This window comes from Crocodylus porosus, unplaced genomic scaffold (genome assembly GCF_001723895.1).
Source record: "Crocodylus porosus isolate Cpor-Errol unplaced genomic scaffold, CroPor_comp1, whole genome shotgun sequence".
Classification (NCBI taxonomy): domain Eukaryota; kingdom Metazoa; phylum Chordata; order Crocodylia; family Crocodylidae; genus Crocodylus; species Crocodylus porosus.
In genome coordinates this window covers 65,175,310-65,187,791 of record NW_017728906.1, presented here as the reverse complement: position 1 = coordinate 65,187,791, position 12,482 = coordinate 65,175,310, and the positions used below count along the sequence as shown (strand labels likewise).

At 45.8% G+C, this 12,482-nt stretch overlaps 1 protein-coding gene across 2 annotated transcripts in view; it reads right to left on the bottom strand.

The window, feature by feature from the left end:
• Nucleotides 1–6,951, bottom strand: part of ACE2 (angiotensin I converting enzyme 2) — a 34,263-nt gene extending 27,312 nt beyond the window's left edge. For both annotated transcript variants that reach the window (XM_019529281.1, XM_019529282.1), the window contains exons 1-2: nt 6,678–6,951; nt 1,578–1,736 (exon numbers count right to left, since the gene is read on the bottom strand). In XM_019529281.1, coding sequence (XP_019384826.1) covers nt 1,578–1,736; nt 6,678–6,848 — 330 coding nt within the window. In that variant the 5' untranslated portion in view covers nt 6,849–6,951. The remainder of the gene's footprint in view (nt 1–1,577; nt 1,737–6,677) is intronic.
• Between the last annotated feature and the right edge of the window lie 5,531 nt (nt 6,952–12,482).

The window sequence follows — 12,482 nt, the reverse complement described above, 5'->3', positions numbered from 1 at the left end:
GCGAGCTGAGGAAGTGGGCAGGGGATGGGGCCTGGCAGGGAGCCCTCCATGGTCCCCTCCCCCACCCCCTATTTACCAGCTCCAAGTCCTGCTCCAGCTCCCTGCTGCAGTGGATGGGGATTGCCCAAATCATAGAAGCTCACTGAATCTTTTCCAAAGATTCAGAGAGCTTCAAATTGATTCAGGCCTTTTTATTGGTCTCTTGATTCAATTCAGATTTGGAGATTTTGCCATTGGATCAGGCCGAATCTCCTCTGAATCGAATCACTGCCCATAACTTCGCACAGCCCTATTAAACACGTATGTAAGCACTTTGCTAAGAAGAGGTCATTTTAAGCATGTGCTTAAATGCTTTGCTAACAGGACAAGACAAATAATGTAATATCTTGGAGTGGGTATTAAGGATCATTACATGTCCTTAAAATCCAAAAGAGTTATGAATTGGCCAGACTGTCACCGTTCTGCAAAACTATTTGTAGTAGCAGCAGCAGCAGCAGCAGCAGCAGTAACGATAAGTTATATTTTGGGGCCCACACAGGAGGTTTCTAGGTAAGCATATAATACATAATTTTGAATGAGGGGACAAAAGGTCCTTTTGGTGCTGGTGGGCTGATTCTTATCTGTATTCTTTAAGTTCTGCAAAGCCTTCTGTGTTGATCTGCTTATACTGACTTATATACAAAGGCCAGCACTAGTTGCATCAGAGGAAAGTATAAGAACTCTGCAATAAGCAGATGTCAAATAATCTACCTCAGTGTTAAACCTTCTCTATTATAAATGTTCTCTATTACTTTGACAGGTTTACACCTTGAACCATTTCATTCAATATTTCTTTTGAATTTTTGTAATCGAGTCTTATAATTCCCAATATTCTTTTGATCCACGTAAATGTCTCTACCCTTTTGAATATTGCTATATTCTTGAACTCAACTTCCCATGACAGTGCATTCCACAGACTACCTGTGCATCATGCAATACAAGTTATTTCCTCTGAATTTATCACCTTTTACTTTCAGGGATGTCCCCTTATTCTTATATTTCTATTTATTCCCCTAGAGCCCAATACTGAAAAGCACAAAAGACTGCATATAATTTTCCCCATGTAAATAGTTTCATTGACTATCCTGTGACATAAATAGCCCCACTGAGTATTCTCTGACATAAATAAGAGATCTATGACATAAATAAAAGTTATAGGTGCATTATGTAACTGAACAAATAGCAGACTGAAGGGTTAGGCTACTTGAGGAGCGTATGTAATGTTACAAACAATCAGTATGCATATACTCTATGTAAGCTCACAGGTACATCATGACTTGGTAAATTTATAAAATGGATTCATGACATAGTTGCCTGCACTAATAGGGGTGAAGACAGCAAATGACCCAGGCAGTGCCTTGCAGTCCTAGGTTCCTATTATTAGCTAGTGAAAGGTATGATATCCTTGACAGCAACACGATGGTTTGGTATGTTAATATGATAAACAAAGAACAGAAATAATGTACTTTATCTTTGCCAGAGGCATTTTGGAATGCAGTGCAATTCTTTGTGCAGTCTATACACATTTATCTACTTACTCTTTGGTATTTTGCTTCTGGTAATACTGATGATCCTTTGTCTTGAAGAGACTGAAGTTGGAGTCTGATAACAGGATCCATAGTCTCAACTATTGTGTACCTACTCGCATTGTTAGATGCTTTATTGTAAAACTCAGACCATCTGGCATCTGCTTCATTCTAAAACAGATTCATTTAAATATGTTACTCACTTGTAAGAAATCTGGCAAGACAGTATTTTTACTCACACCCCCAACCTCTGCCTCAGGCATACACCAGACCTAGAAGCTCTGGACACATCTCTGCATTTTCTTTCAAGCCCTCAGTCTCCAAGGTGTTTGACTGTAGCTTCTGGGGATGAGCCCAGAGATGTTCTACTGATGCACTACTGTGTTTGGGGTATGTCTGTGGGCATGGGTGATTAGGGCATAGGTGAGGCATGCTTGGTTCCCTCAGTGTCAGTGCAGAGCAGGGCCAGGAAAGGAAGTTGGCCCTTCTCTGCCCTGCCATGTTGGGTCTCACCCACTGGGCCACAGAGGCCCCACAGGGAGGGCAACAGAGTGAGGAGCCGGAGCCCACAGAAGGCAGCCCACCCCACCATGGGCTCCACTCTTGCTGTGCTGCCTGCGAGGGAAGGGGACCTGGGTGCCATGCTTTGCATCCTGCTCCACCACAGCTGCTCCTGTCTCCTGCAGGTAGCAGCCGGGGCTCAGGTGCTGCTGCTGGGGGCAAGAGACTACAGACCTGAGTCCTTGTTCCCGTAGCCCTGGCAGCTGGGGGAACCCTCTTGCAGAGCTAAGGGGGAGGGGCAGGGGGCTGTGGGTGGGGATCAAGGGTCACCAGCAGGGTCAGGGGCTGTGATTGGGGAGTGAGGGGCACCCGTGGGGCTGTTGGGCTGTGGCTTGGGAGTGGGGGCCTGGACTTGAGTTCTATTGAGCAAAGGGGGCAGGGGGAGCTCTGATTTTCCATGATAAGAAACCCAAAACCAAATACCAAAATTTATAGGTATTTAGAATTTATTTCATTATAGTGACTGATGCACTGGTAGACTTCCAAATTGCTTTAAAGTTGTAAATATATCAATAAAACACTGTGTTCAATTGATACCTATATATATAGTAGTGTTTCATTTTAATCACTGATTTGGGGGCTTTTATCAGAGAATTTGCAATTTTTATCAGAGAAAACCAGGATCCCTGGTTATCAGAATACTCCATACACTAGAGAAAAGCATCTGAGTACTGTCGTGACTGGTCTCATTGCTGAAACCACAGTACGTTCTTTATTATCATGCTGCTCCTGATGAGAGCTGCTAAATGGAGTCTGACTTTATGCATTTGGAAATGTTATAATATTTTCCTTAGGTGAGGGTGCCTGGGAACAACTTCACAGAAAGACAAAGATTAGCTATTTGCATTTCACCTGACAATCGACATGCACACTTTAAATAAGAAAGGTATCCATGTTTCAATTAAGCTGGAAACTTCCACAAGGTACAGTGATTCTGGCTCGTAGTTTTTGAAACTATTAAGCTTAGACTACATCCTCATTGCACTAAAATGTGTTTATTTTTAATCTGTAATCTTGGATAAAAAGAAAAACAGCCACAAAAATCACAGTATTTTCTGTTAGGTTTTCAAGTCTCTAAGGTTACAGGATGTTTTTCAGTCCAGCTGTAGTCGTGAAGAATCATTTTATAAATCAGCCTATAATTGATAGCTATTACAAAATGCAATGACTGCCTAGAACCAAGGGATTGTACTGTATAGCTACAGGTTGAAAGCTAAAATGAATTTTATAGTTAAAATAACACAGCCATAACTGTTCGCATCATTCTTATGGATGTATACCACTGACTTCCCGTCATGATGCTATGATCTGGGAGTCTGGAAATTTTCATCGATACTTAATTTTTCTCAGAGAACAATTCTTCTCACTAGTCCACTGTTGATATCTAGGAGTGGAAACAGACATTGCCTTTCTTTACGTTTGTTCCACCATAAAAATGTTTATGGCAGTATAAAGGTCCGAAATCTAGACATTCGCAATTCCTACCTAATCCTGGAGGCACCTAGGTTCTCTAAACTCAGTTTCCACCAATGAAGTCTGGTAGGTGTCTCAATTTCTACCACTTGGCATTCACAGAGTTACTGGAGTCTTGACAGTACTGAGCAGCTTGGCACCTCTTTCAAACCTAAGCTCAGACAGAGTTTACAAAATTTGTTCTAAAAAGACAAGTATGCACAGGAACAGTGACTGGAAATTGACTCTTGCACCTCCCGAGCTAATGCCCAAGCTACTTTTTACAGTGTCAGATGATAACTTGGACACAATAAATGTTTAATTATGCTATGCAAGGCTGCATAGATTAAACAGGAGAAATTGAAAGCATCCCAAGCCAGAAAACCCTGTAAATTTAATTGGGGTTAAGCATTCTCAGGGGAGGTGGGACAACTGTCAGCCAGAGGTGAGATTTGAACCCCAGGTTTCCACATTTTTGGTGAGTGCTGGAATCTCTTGGGGCAAAAGGGAGAGTGGTACCCTTTCTGGCTGTGTTAATGGCTGTGTTTGTACAAGAAAAACATTAGGGATAGGGAAAGAAGTTACACATAAACTGCTTGAAGTAAACAGAAATTGGTTTAAACCTGTAGCAGAACAGAAGTCTAGTGCACATAAATCAGTTTCAAAATGGCTGAAATTGGTTTCAGGTAAACTTGGTTGAATGTAGTATCAGACTTAACTGATTTAGGTTAAACCGGTTTATGAATCTGCTGTCCCAGATCCATTCCTGGTTCAAGTGAAATCACTGTCCCTCAGCATCCCAGCATGTTTTCTAGCCCTGGGCTGGGCTGTTGTGTCTGTCTGCTTCTGCAGAGAAAGGTTCAGGGGGAGAAGAAGAGAGGCAGACACTGTGCCTTCCTGCTCCACCCCCCAAAGCAAACCCTGACTGTGGTTTGAGGGCAGGGAAGGGGGTTAAATTTCCCTTCTGCCCTGTCCTGCTAAAAACATACTGCTGGCTGCAACTGTGAATTACAAATCCCAGAGGCACCTGGAAGCAGGAACAGGAAGCGATGAGCAAACTTGCAGAGTCCTACTTTTGTGATTGTGGACTGCAAATTACAGAGATCTTGGGGGCAGCAGGAAGAGAAAGTGAACACACAGCCCATGCTGGCTACATGCCAGAGATCTGTGCTGTAGTGCCCCCTGGCTTCTGGCCTGAGCCACTGCAGGCATGTGGCTGCATTTCTTGAATCAAAGGTAAATGTCTGTCCAGTTGTTTCTCAATATAATTTCTACATCTTCAACTAACCTGAAAAGACTGAATCAATTCAGCCTCAGACTTTTTGACTGTCTGTACTTAGCCTAGATGGTGTAGGGACTGAACACAAAGCATGCTTCCAGGGAGTGGATACAGCTAGTCTTAGTTGAACCCAGACTGGTGTAGGGCAGGGACACTGAGCAGGCACTGCATGGCCACCCAAACTGGAAAGGGGAAGGGTCCAGGCAGCCTACAGGTTTTTTAAAGACTACAGGTTTCCCTGCAGTAGAACCCAGGACAAGCACTGCCAAAGGGTGCCTCTTGGCAATTCCCTTCAATAGGGACAGAGGCAGGGACTGCAGGGGTTATTGCATTGCTGGTTATAATTTTTTTAACTGAATAATGCACTATAGTCAGGGAAGGAGAGGATGAGTGGGTGCAATGGGACAGCCATGGCCCAACTATGACAGAGGGAAGCAAGGATTTGGAAGGGACATTAAGGTGGGGTGGAAGGACACTCCCTTGAATGTGAGACGGGGGGTAGGTGGAGATGGGAGGGAATATAGGAAGAAAAAGGAAGGAATGTGTTATTGTTTTTTTACAGAGGTAGTAAATGAGAGCTGGATACCAAGGCTGGGCCAGGCCAGGTAAGACTCCCTCCTAGGTTAGAAGTATGATAGCACAAGGGGGTGGGATACTGTGGGTGGCTCTTGAGTTTGGAGAGAGTTTATTTTGTGATAATTTCTTATTTTAATTATTTTATTCTGTTTTACAAGTTATTTTGTCTTTTACTGTAAGCTTCCCTCAGACTTCTTGGGAAGGACAGCATATACAGCTAATAAACAAATAAATGCATGCCTACATCACTTTAATTTATCTGAATCCAATATAAATTTGCCCCATGAAAAAGGAGCAGTAAAAATACACCATGGTACATCGCCTGGGGGTGGGTGTTGTGTGTCTTCAGTTATTCTGGGGTAGCCAATTACTCATGCAAATAGGCTATTGAGTTTTTGCTCGCCAGCTAGTGGTAAGGAGTCTAATAATTCTTACGTGGTGGCTTCTCCAAGATAATAGTCTCCTCCAGATGCAGCACATAGAATTTAGAAAAGTAAGATGAAGTACACCAGCACTGAAGTGTTGTGTAGACATGTAATTCCAGGAAAGGGCCTTGGCTGTAACTTCTGAGTAGAATCACACTGTCACCCAGATCTAGGCTCTTAAGTCTCTGTGATGGACAAGTGACACCCTACTCAGACTGGCTGGTTTAAGTTTCTTAGAGTGCCTGCTTTCACAAATCCCATTCCTAGGTGCCAACTTTTTCTGATGTGTTGTGTGGCAGAGACATCACTGACCATTACTGCGCCCTGGGCTCCTACAAATGGAAGTGTGGTGTGGCGGGATAGTGGTGTTCCTTTGGTACTCCTTTTTTGGCTGCAATAGCGAATCTTCATCTCCATCTTCAACACTGTGTACTACCACTGAAGGGGAGGTGCAGGATATGGGGGATGGGTGGGAGGGTGAGGCCCCCACAGACTCTCTTCTCATGTCACCTCTCCTGGCAGCCCTGGATAACCCCTGATCATATGCTGTTGCTGGGTGGCTAGCTTGGCACTGCACATTCCAATAGATGGCAGGATGCCTAATGGTTAAGTATTGTTACCTTAAACCTAAATGCTCTTTGTGAATCTACCGTTCAGTAACCACTGACCTAGAATCCAGAAATGAACCAATCTTTAGAAAGGCACAGTTCTTCTTCTATTAACAATTCTGATTTATGTACAGTAATAAACTAAACTATAAATATATCTATTTAGTTCCTGAAATACTAGTGATATTCACAGACAGTCCTGAGTACTTACCATTTTCTTGGCATTCTCTTCTGTAATATTGGTGTTGTAGGCCCATGAGGCAAGTGAACTTTCATAATACAGGCCTTCTGCATCTTGATTGAATTGATTCAAAAACACTGTCACATTCTGTGGCACAGCAACTGCAAACAGACCACAAAAAAGACAAATGTAGCCCAACATAGTTCCTCCTGAGCCAAGAATCTCCAAATGGTTTCCTGAAGCAACTGTCTTAATTGACTTCTATCCCATCCACCTTTATGCATAGATTTGCACCACTTAAAAGGGCAGAATCCAATTTGCTGGACTTTTTATAGTTTTCGGCTGGGTGAGGACAGAAAAGAAAAAAAATAAAAACTCAAATAAACAAAAGTCAATGATTAACTTTGAAGAAACATAATTACTAGTAGCATTTTATGACCTTCTTATAAAAGGCTTTTACTTTTAGTTAATATTTCCCCAGTGTGCTGTCAGTGATATAGCTGATCATTAGCTATAGACTACAGGGTCTGTGAAAGCCCAAAATGTATGAATCCTTTAACAGACCGACAGCTATCTATGGAAACATTCAGAAAATTAGCGGGATGAATTTCACTATGTGTTTTATTTCACTGGGAAACTCCACTGGCAAGATGCTCCTGCTTGGTCTGGTAAAAAGTAAAAATACTTTTTTTTTAAGTATTTAAGTGTAGCTGTTAATCCTTTCAAGTCAGGGCTTCAATGACTTTGGAGCCCAGGTCCCATTTTCAAAAGTGATTTAGGCACTTGGGATGAGATTTGCAGAGGTATTTCAATACCTAATGCTGCAGAGAAACATGTGGTGGGCTTTCAAAAACATTCTAGAAGGTTAGGCACCTAATTTTTAATAAATTTAATAGGAATTGAGCACTTCACCTGCTTAGATGTTTTATAAATTTCATTTGGCATCTTTAGAGACCTAAATATCTTTGAAAATCTGGTTCTTAGGAGCCTAATTATTCTTGAAAATACATTGGACAGAGGCTAATAATTGCATGACTCTCTTTTGAATATGAGACATAGACTCCTTAGTTATTTAGGTCTTGCTCCCTTGTTTGGAACAATGACTATATTCTGTCATGCCAGGTTGTGGGGGGCCAGGTCTAGGAGTCACCCAGGGTATAGAAAAGCAACCAAGATCAGAAATAGTGTGCAAAGACTGAGTGTAGGGAAGCCAGTAAGCCAGAAGCCAGGAGGTCCATCTGAGGATCTAAGTAAGAGATCCACAGGGTTGGGCAGTGTATGGAGTCAAAGGCCAGCAGGGTCACATATCCAAGAGATCGAATCAGGAGTCAGATTAAAGAGATGAAGGGCCAGGCTAAACTCAAGCTCCATTGGTGAGCTGGGTTGGGTAATCAGAGAATTCATTAGAGACCCAGAGCTATTCCTTAAGCTCTTTTAAACTGAAAAGTCTCTTTCAGGCCCTGATCCCATAATGATATCTCAGGTATTGCATCAGCAGGTCCCCACAGAAATCAATAGCAGCCAGTTTACAATGGTGCAAGTAAAAGGTTGGGCTTTGGGATGGTAAGCTATTGGGGCTGGAGCCTGAACTTTCTATTTTAGAAATGCTTAGCACATAGTGGGCAGTCCAGCCAAACAAGTAATAATAGAAATCATAGACATATAAAACACTTTTACATGTACTCCAGAGGTGGGGGATGTTTAAATAGAGTGGCTCTAAGAGCCACTCTAATTTAAAGGAGCCACAGCAACTCATCAGCATTCCTGTGCTTCAAAATGCTGGCATGGGCACCTGAACTAAAGCTTGTTCAATGAACTTTAGTTCAAGCTCCACCACCACTTTGAAGTATGGGGACACTGATACACGAGACAAGGAAGCTGGCTGAAGCATGGTAATTACCAAACACTGGTAATTACAGTGCATCAGAACAGCCTCACAGCACATCTAAAGGCACCCACTGGGCTGGCAGGAACCTAAAGAAATCATTCTAGTCAATCCCCCTGATCTGCAGCAGGATAACTACATTTAGCTCATTCATCCTTAAAGGAAGTTGTTCCACTATGTTGTTCTAACCCAGTGCTGTCAAATATCCAGCCCACTGACCCAGGTCATCCAGCCCATGGACTTTTGCCTTGGCTCTGGCTGCAGTGATAGGTCTTCCTGCAGTAGTAGCCAGCATCCTGAGGAGAACAACACTGAACAACACTAAGGGAAGAAGCCCTGGTACCATGGACAGAGCCAGGGCAAAAGACCTGGCTCCAAGGGCTCTGTCTACAGTACAAGAGCTTCTGACTGTGTCACTGGAGCTCCCTGTACTCCTGGCAGTCACTGGAGTGCTGGCTACCATCCCAGGAAGCCCCACCACCTCTCCAGATTCCTGCTTCTAACTATAGTCGGATTTGCCCACAGTGCTGCTGGAGCTGCTAGTGCCCTGGTTCTGACCCAGGATGCTGCTGTGAGAATCTGCAGTGCCGCTTGGGTTGCTAGTGCCAGGCTATCACTGGAGCACTAGCTGCCTCTATGGGAAGCCCCACCACAGTGACCAGAACCCTGGTTCTATCCACAGTGGTGGAGCCTCTGACAACAATGCTGTTGGGGCATTGGCTGCTACCAGAAGCCCAGCCACTCTGACCAGAGCCATGGCTCTGCTCATAGTAGCAGAGTTTCTGCCTGCAGTGCTGCTCAAGTTGTTAGCACCCCAGATCTCACCAGGGTGCTGCCTCAGTATACTGTAATATATTCATATTTATGGGGAGGAGTGGGAGGGTGTTCACAAGTAACTGCTCATACATGGGAACAGGAAAGAATATGCACTTAAAAGCTGGGGACACAAACACTATGGAAAATAAAAATAATTCCCAGACACAGTTACTAGAGTACCTTTCATTGTTTGGACAAAGGTCCCTAGGACAGGGCCATGAAACTCACTCCATGCCCTGAGCTAGATGCAGACCCAGAGCTAGTGGCTAGAGTGGGGCCAGGGGTGATGGAGGAAGTGGTAGCTGAGATGAGTAGCAGTGGCAGAGGTGGTGGAGAAGTAGCTGTTTGCTGTGGCAGAGGCAACACAAGCAGTGGTGGCAGCAGGGAAAGCAGCTACTGGGCAAGTAGGGCTGTGTCAGCACAGCTCTCGCTCACCCACTTCTGCCAACAGGTATGTCCAAAAAGGCTGGAGGTCTGGGATTCTGTGGCAGGCCCTACTCCCTACCAGCCCCACTTCCAGATTCCCTGGCACACCAGTAGCACTGCGTGGAGAAGAGTTGTTACAGTATCTAAAGCAGGGGTAAGCAACATTTTTGCCTAGGGTGCTGAAAAAACCTCAATGTCTACCTTGTAAGGTCCTGGAGTGCTGGCATACCAGAAAAACAAAACTGGTGCAGGGGATACATGGTAGGACACACTGAATATTAATATAGTTAATAATCATAAATGTTGTTTTTTAACAGTAAATACCATGTTTTCTAAACATTCTAAAATCGGTGACAATAAATAAAACTTCATATGCTACTTTTGTTCTGGTGTATTCTTTTTTGTTAAGCATATTGTGATCAGAGAGAAAATAAAGAAGAGAAATAGAGAAAGACGAGAAAAAGAGAGAGAGAAAAAGAGGGGGAAGAGAAAGAAAGAGAAAAAGGAGAGAAGAGAGAAAAGGGAAGAAAGAAAAGAAAGAGGTAAAGAAAAAAGAAAGAAAAGAGGAGAGAAAGAAAAAAGAAGAAAGAAGAAGGGGAGAGAAAAAGAATAGAAAAAGAGAGAAAAAGAATAGAAAATGAGAGAAAAAAGAGGAAAAATAGGAAAGAAGAGAGGAGAAAAAGGAGAAAACAAGAAAGAAACAAGAAAAGAGAAAAAGAGAAGAAAGAGAAAGAAAAAAGGGAGAAGAAAAAGAAAAAAGAGAGAGAGAAAAAAAGAGGAGAGAAAGACAAAGAAGAGAGAAAAAAGGAAAAAGAGAAAGAAGGTGTGTCCCTCCTCACCAGCCTCTCCCACTGCTACCAGCTGTGGCTTGGGCCCGCTGCATCAGAGCAGTGTCCGGTGGAGGGAGGCAGCAACACCACACCAGCAGGCATCAGAGCCAGGGCACTCAGGCCTCCCTGACAGTCCTGGAGCAGGAGAAGCCTGAGCCCAGGGCTGGGAAGAAGGCCTGGCTGGGGCTCGGGCAGATGGATGCCCCATGCCACTCGGGCAAGGACAGCATCAGGGTGCCAAGCACTGGGACTGGGTGCTCAAGGCATGGCCGGGTGGCATGGGAAGAAGGAGGTGTTGGGGGAGGTGCCACAGGCAGGCCGGCCTGTCTGGGCCCTTGGGAAGGTGGGGACCAGTTGACAAGAGGGGCTGCTCCAGGGCTGTATGGGCTTGGATCATGGTGGGCGAATGGTCAGGGGTGTCCAGCAGCACCCAAGGTGGGGCTCAGCCTGTACAGCTCAGCAAGGATGGGGCACAGCCACCCTGCCCAGGGGGGGACACCACCGGGCTAAGGCAGGACTCTGGGTTAAGTGGGCTGCCAGCTCAGCCTCCCTGCATGCTGGGCACAGTGTGAGTGGGGCAAAGCCACCCCCAGTGCAAGGCCCCAGCCCCTCAGCAACAGCCACTGTGGCTGGCCTGGCATGCCTGGGCCCTGGCCTTGCCCCTTCACAGCTCCCCTCCAGGGGCTGGGGTCAGGGCAGGAGCTACCCTGTAGACTCCCAGCTGGCTTGCCCCTGAGCACCATCGGTGACAGCTGTTCCTGGGGCCCAGGGGACTCCTGTGGCCAGGCCCTTGCAATGGGGGTGGCTCTGCCCCACTTGTAGTGTGCCCAGCATGCAGGGTGCCTGAGCCCAGATCCGGGAGCCCCCCAAGCCCAGCATCCTACCCCAGACAGGCAGTATCCCCTCATGGGCGGGGGGGATGCACCTCATGCCTGCAGAGCTGCGCGGGCCACTGGGCACCCCCACCCACTGGCCTGCCCGCCTGCTGCAGCCTGAGCCTGTGGAGCCCTGGGGCAGCCCCGCTTCCTGCCCAGCCCCCACCTTCTCAAGGGGTTGGCTGGGCTGGCCTGCCCACATCCCCTCCCCCTGCACCTGCTTCTCCCTGTGCTGCCCAGACCCTGCCCCGAACACCCAGCTCCAGCACTCGGCACTCCAGTGCTGCTCCCATCTGGGTGGTATGGGGCCAGCCTAGGCCCCAGCCCCCTCCCCCACAGCTCCCTCCAGGAGCCAGGCTGGGCTGGAGGGTGCAGCGTGGGCACAGGGAGCAGGGGACAACCTCTCTGCTGTCCTGACTCCACCCCCAGTGCCACAGTGCTGGGACCTACAGCTGCTCCACAGCAACTTCTTTTTTTTTTTAAAACAATCCCCTTGCACACCTCTTGGCATGCCAGGGAAAAATGTGTCTGCATGCCACTAATTAGCACATACGCTAGGGATTGCCTATCCCTGATCTAATGTACCCCAATAGTTGCAGCAGCCTCAGGACCGATCTGACTTGACTTGATCAGTAGCCCATGGGCCATAGGTTTAAGACCCTTGCCTTAGGATGTTTGGTCCATTCTCCACTACAGTAACTTGTTGCTCATGAGGTAAACCGCTTTATGTGCCAGGTGTACTTAGAAAATCCATTGATCAGCTCTCCCAGCCCTGTCAGCAGTGAACAGACTGTCCTGTTTTCTCTGAACTGCGCTAATTTGCCTCTAGATTGTTTTCTTCCCTTTAAAAGAGACAATGTGATGTATAATCAGGGATTTTCACCACTGAATTATATTCTAGCTTTCTAAACTGCTGGACAGTTGTTCATAGAATCATAGAAGTAGGGTTGGAAGGGACCTTGTAGATCTTCAAGCCTGACCCCCCACCTGGGCGGGAGAAAAA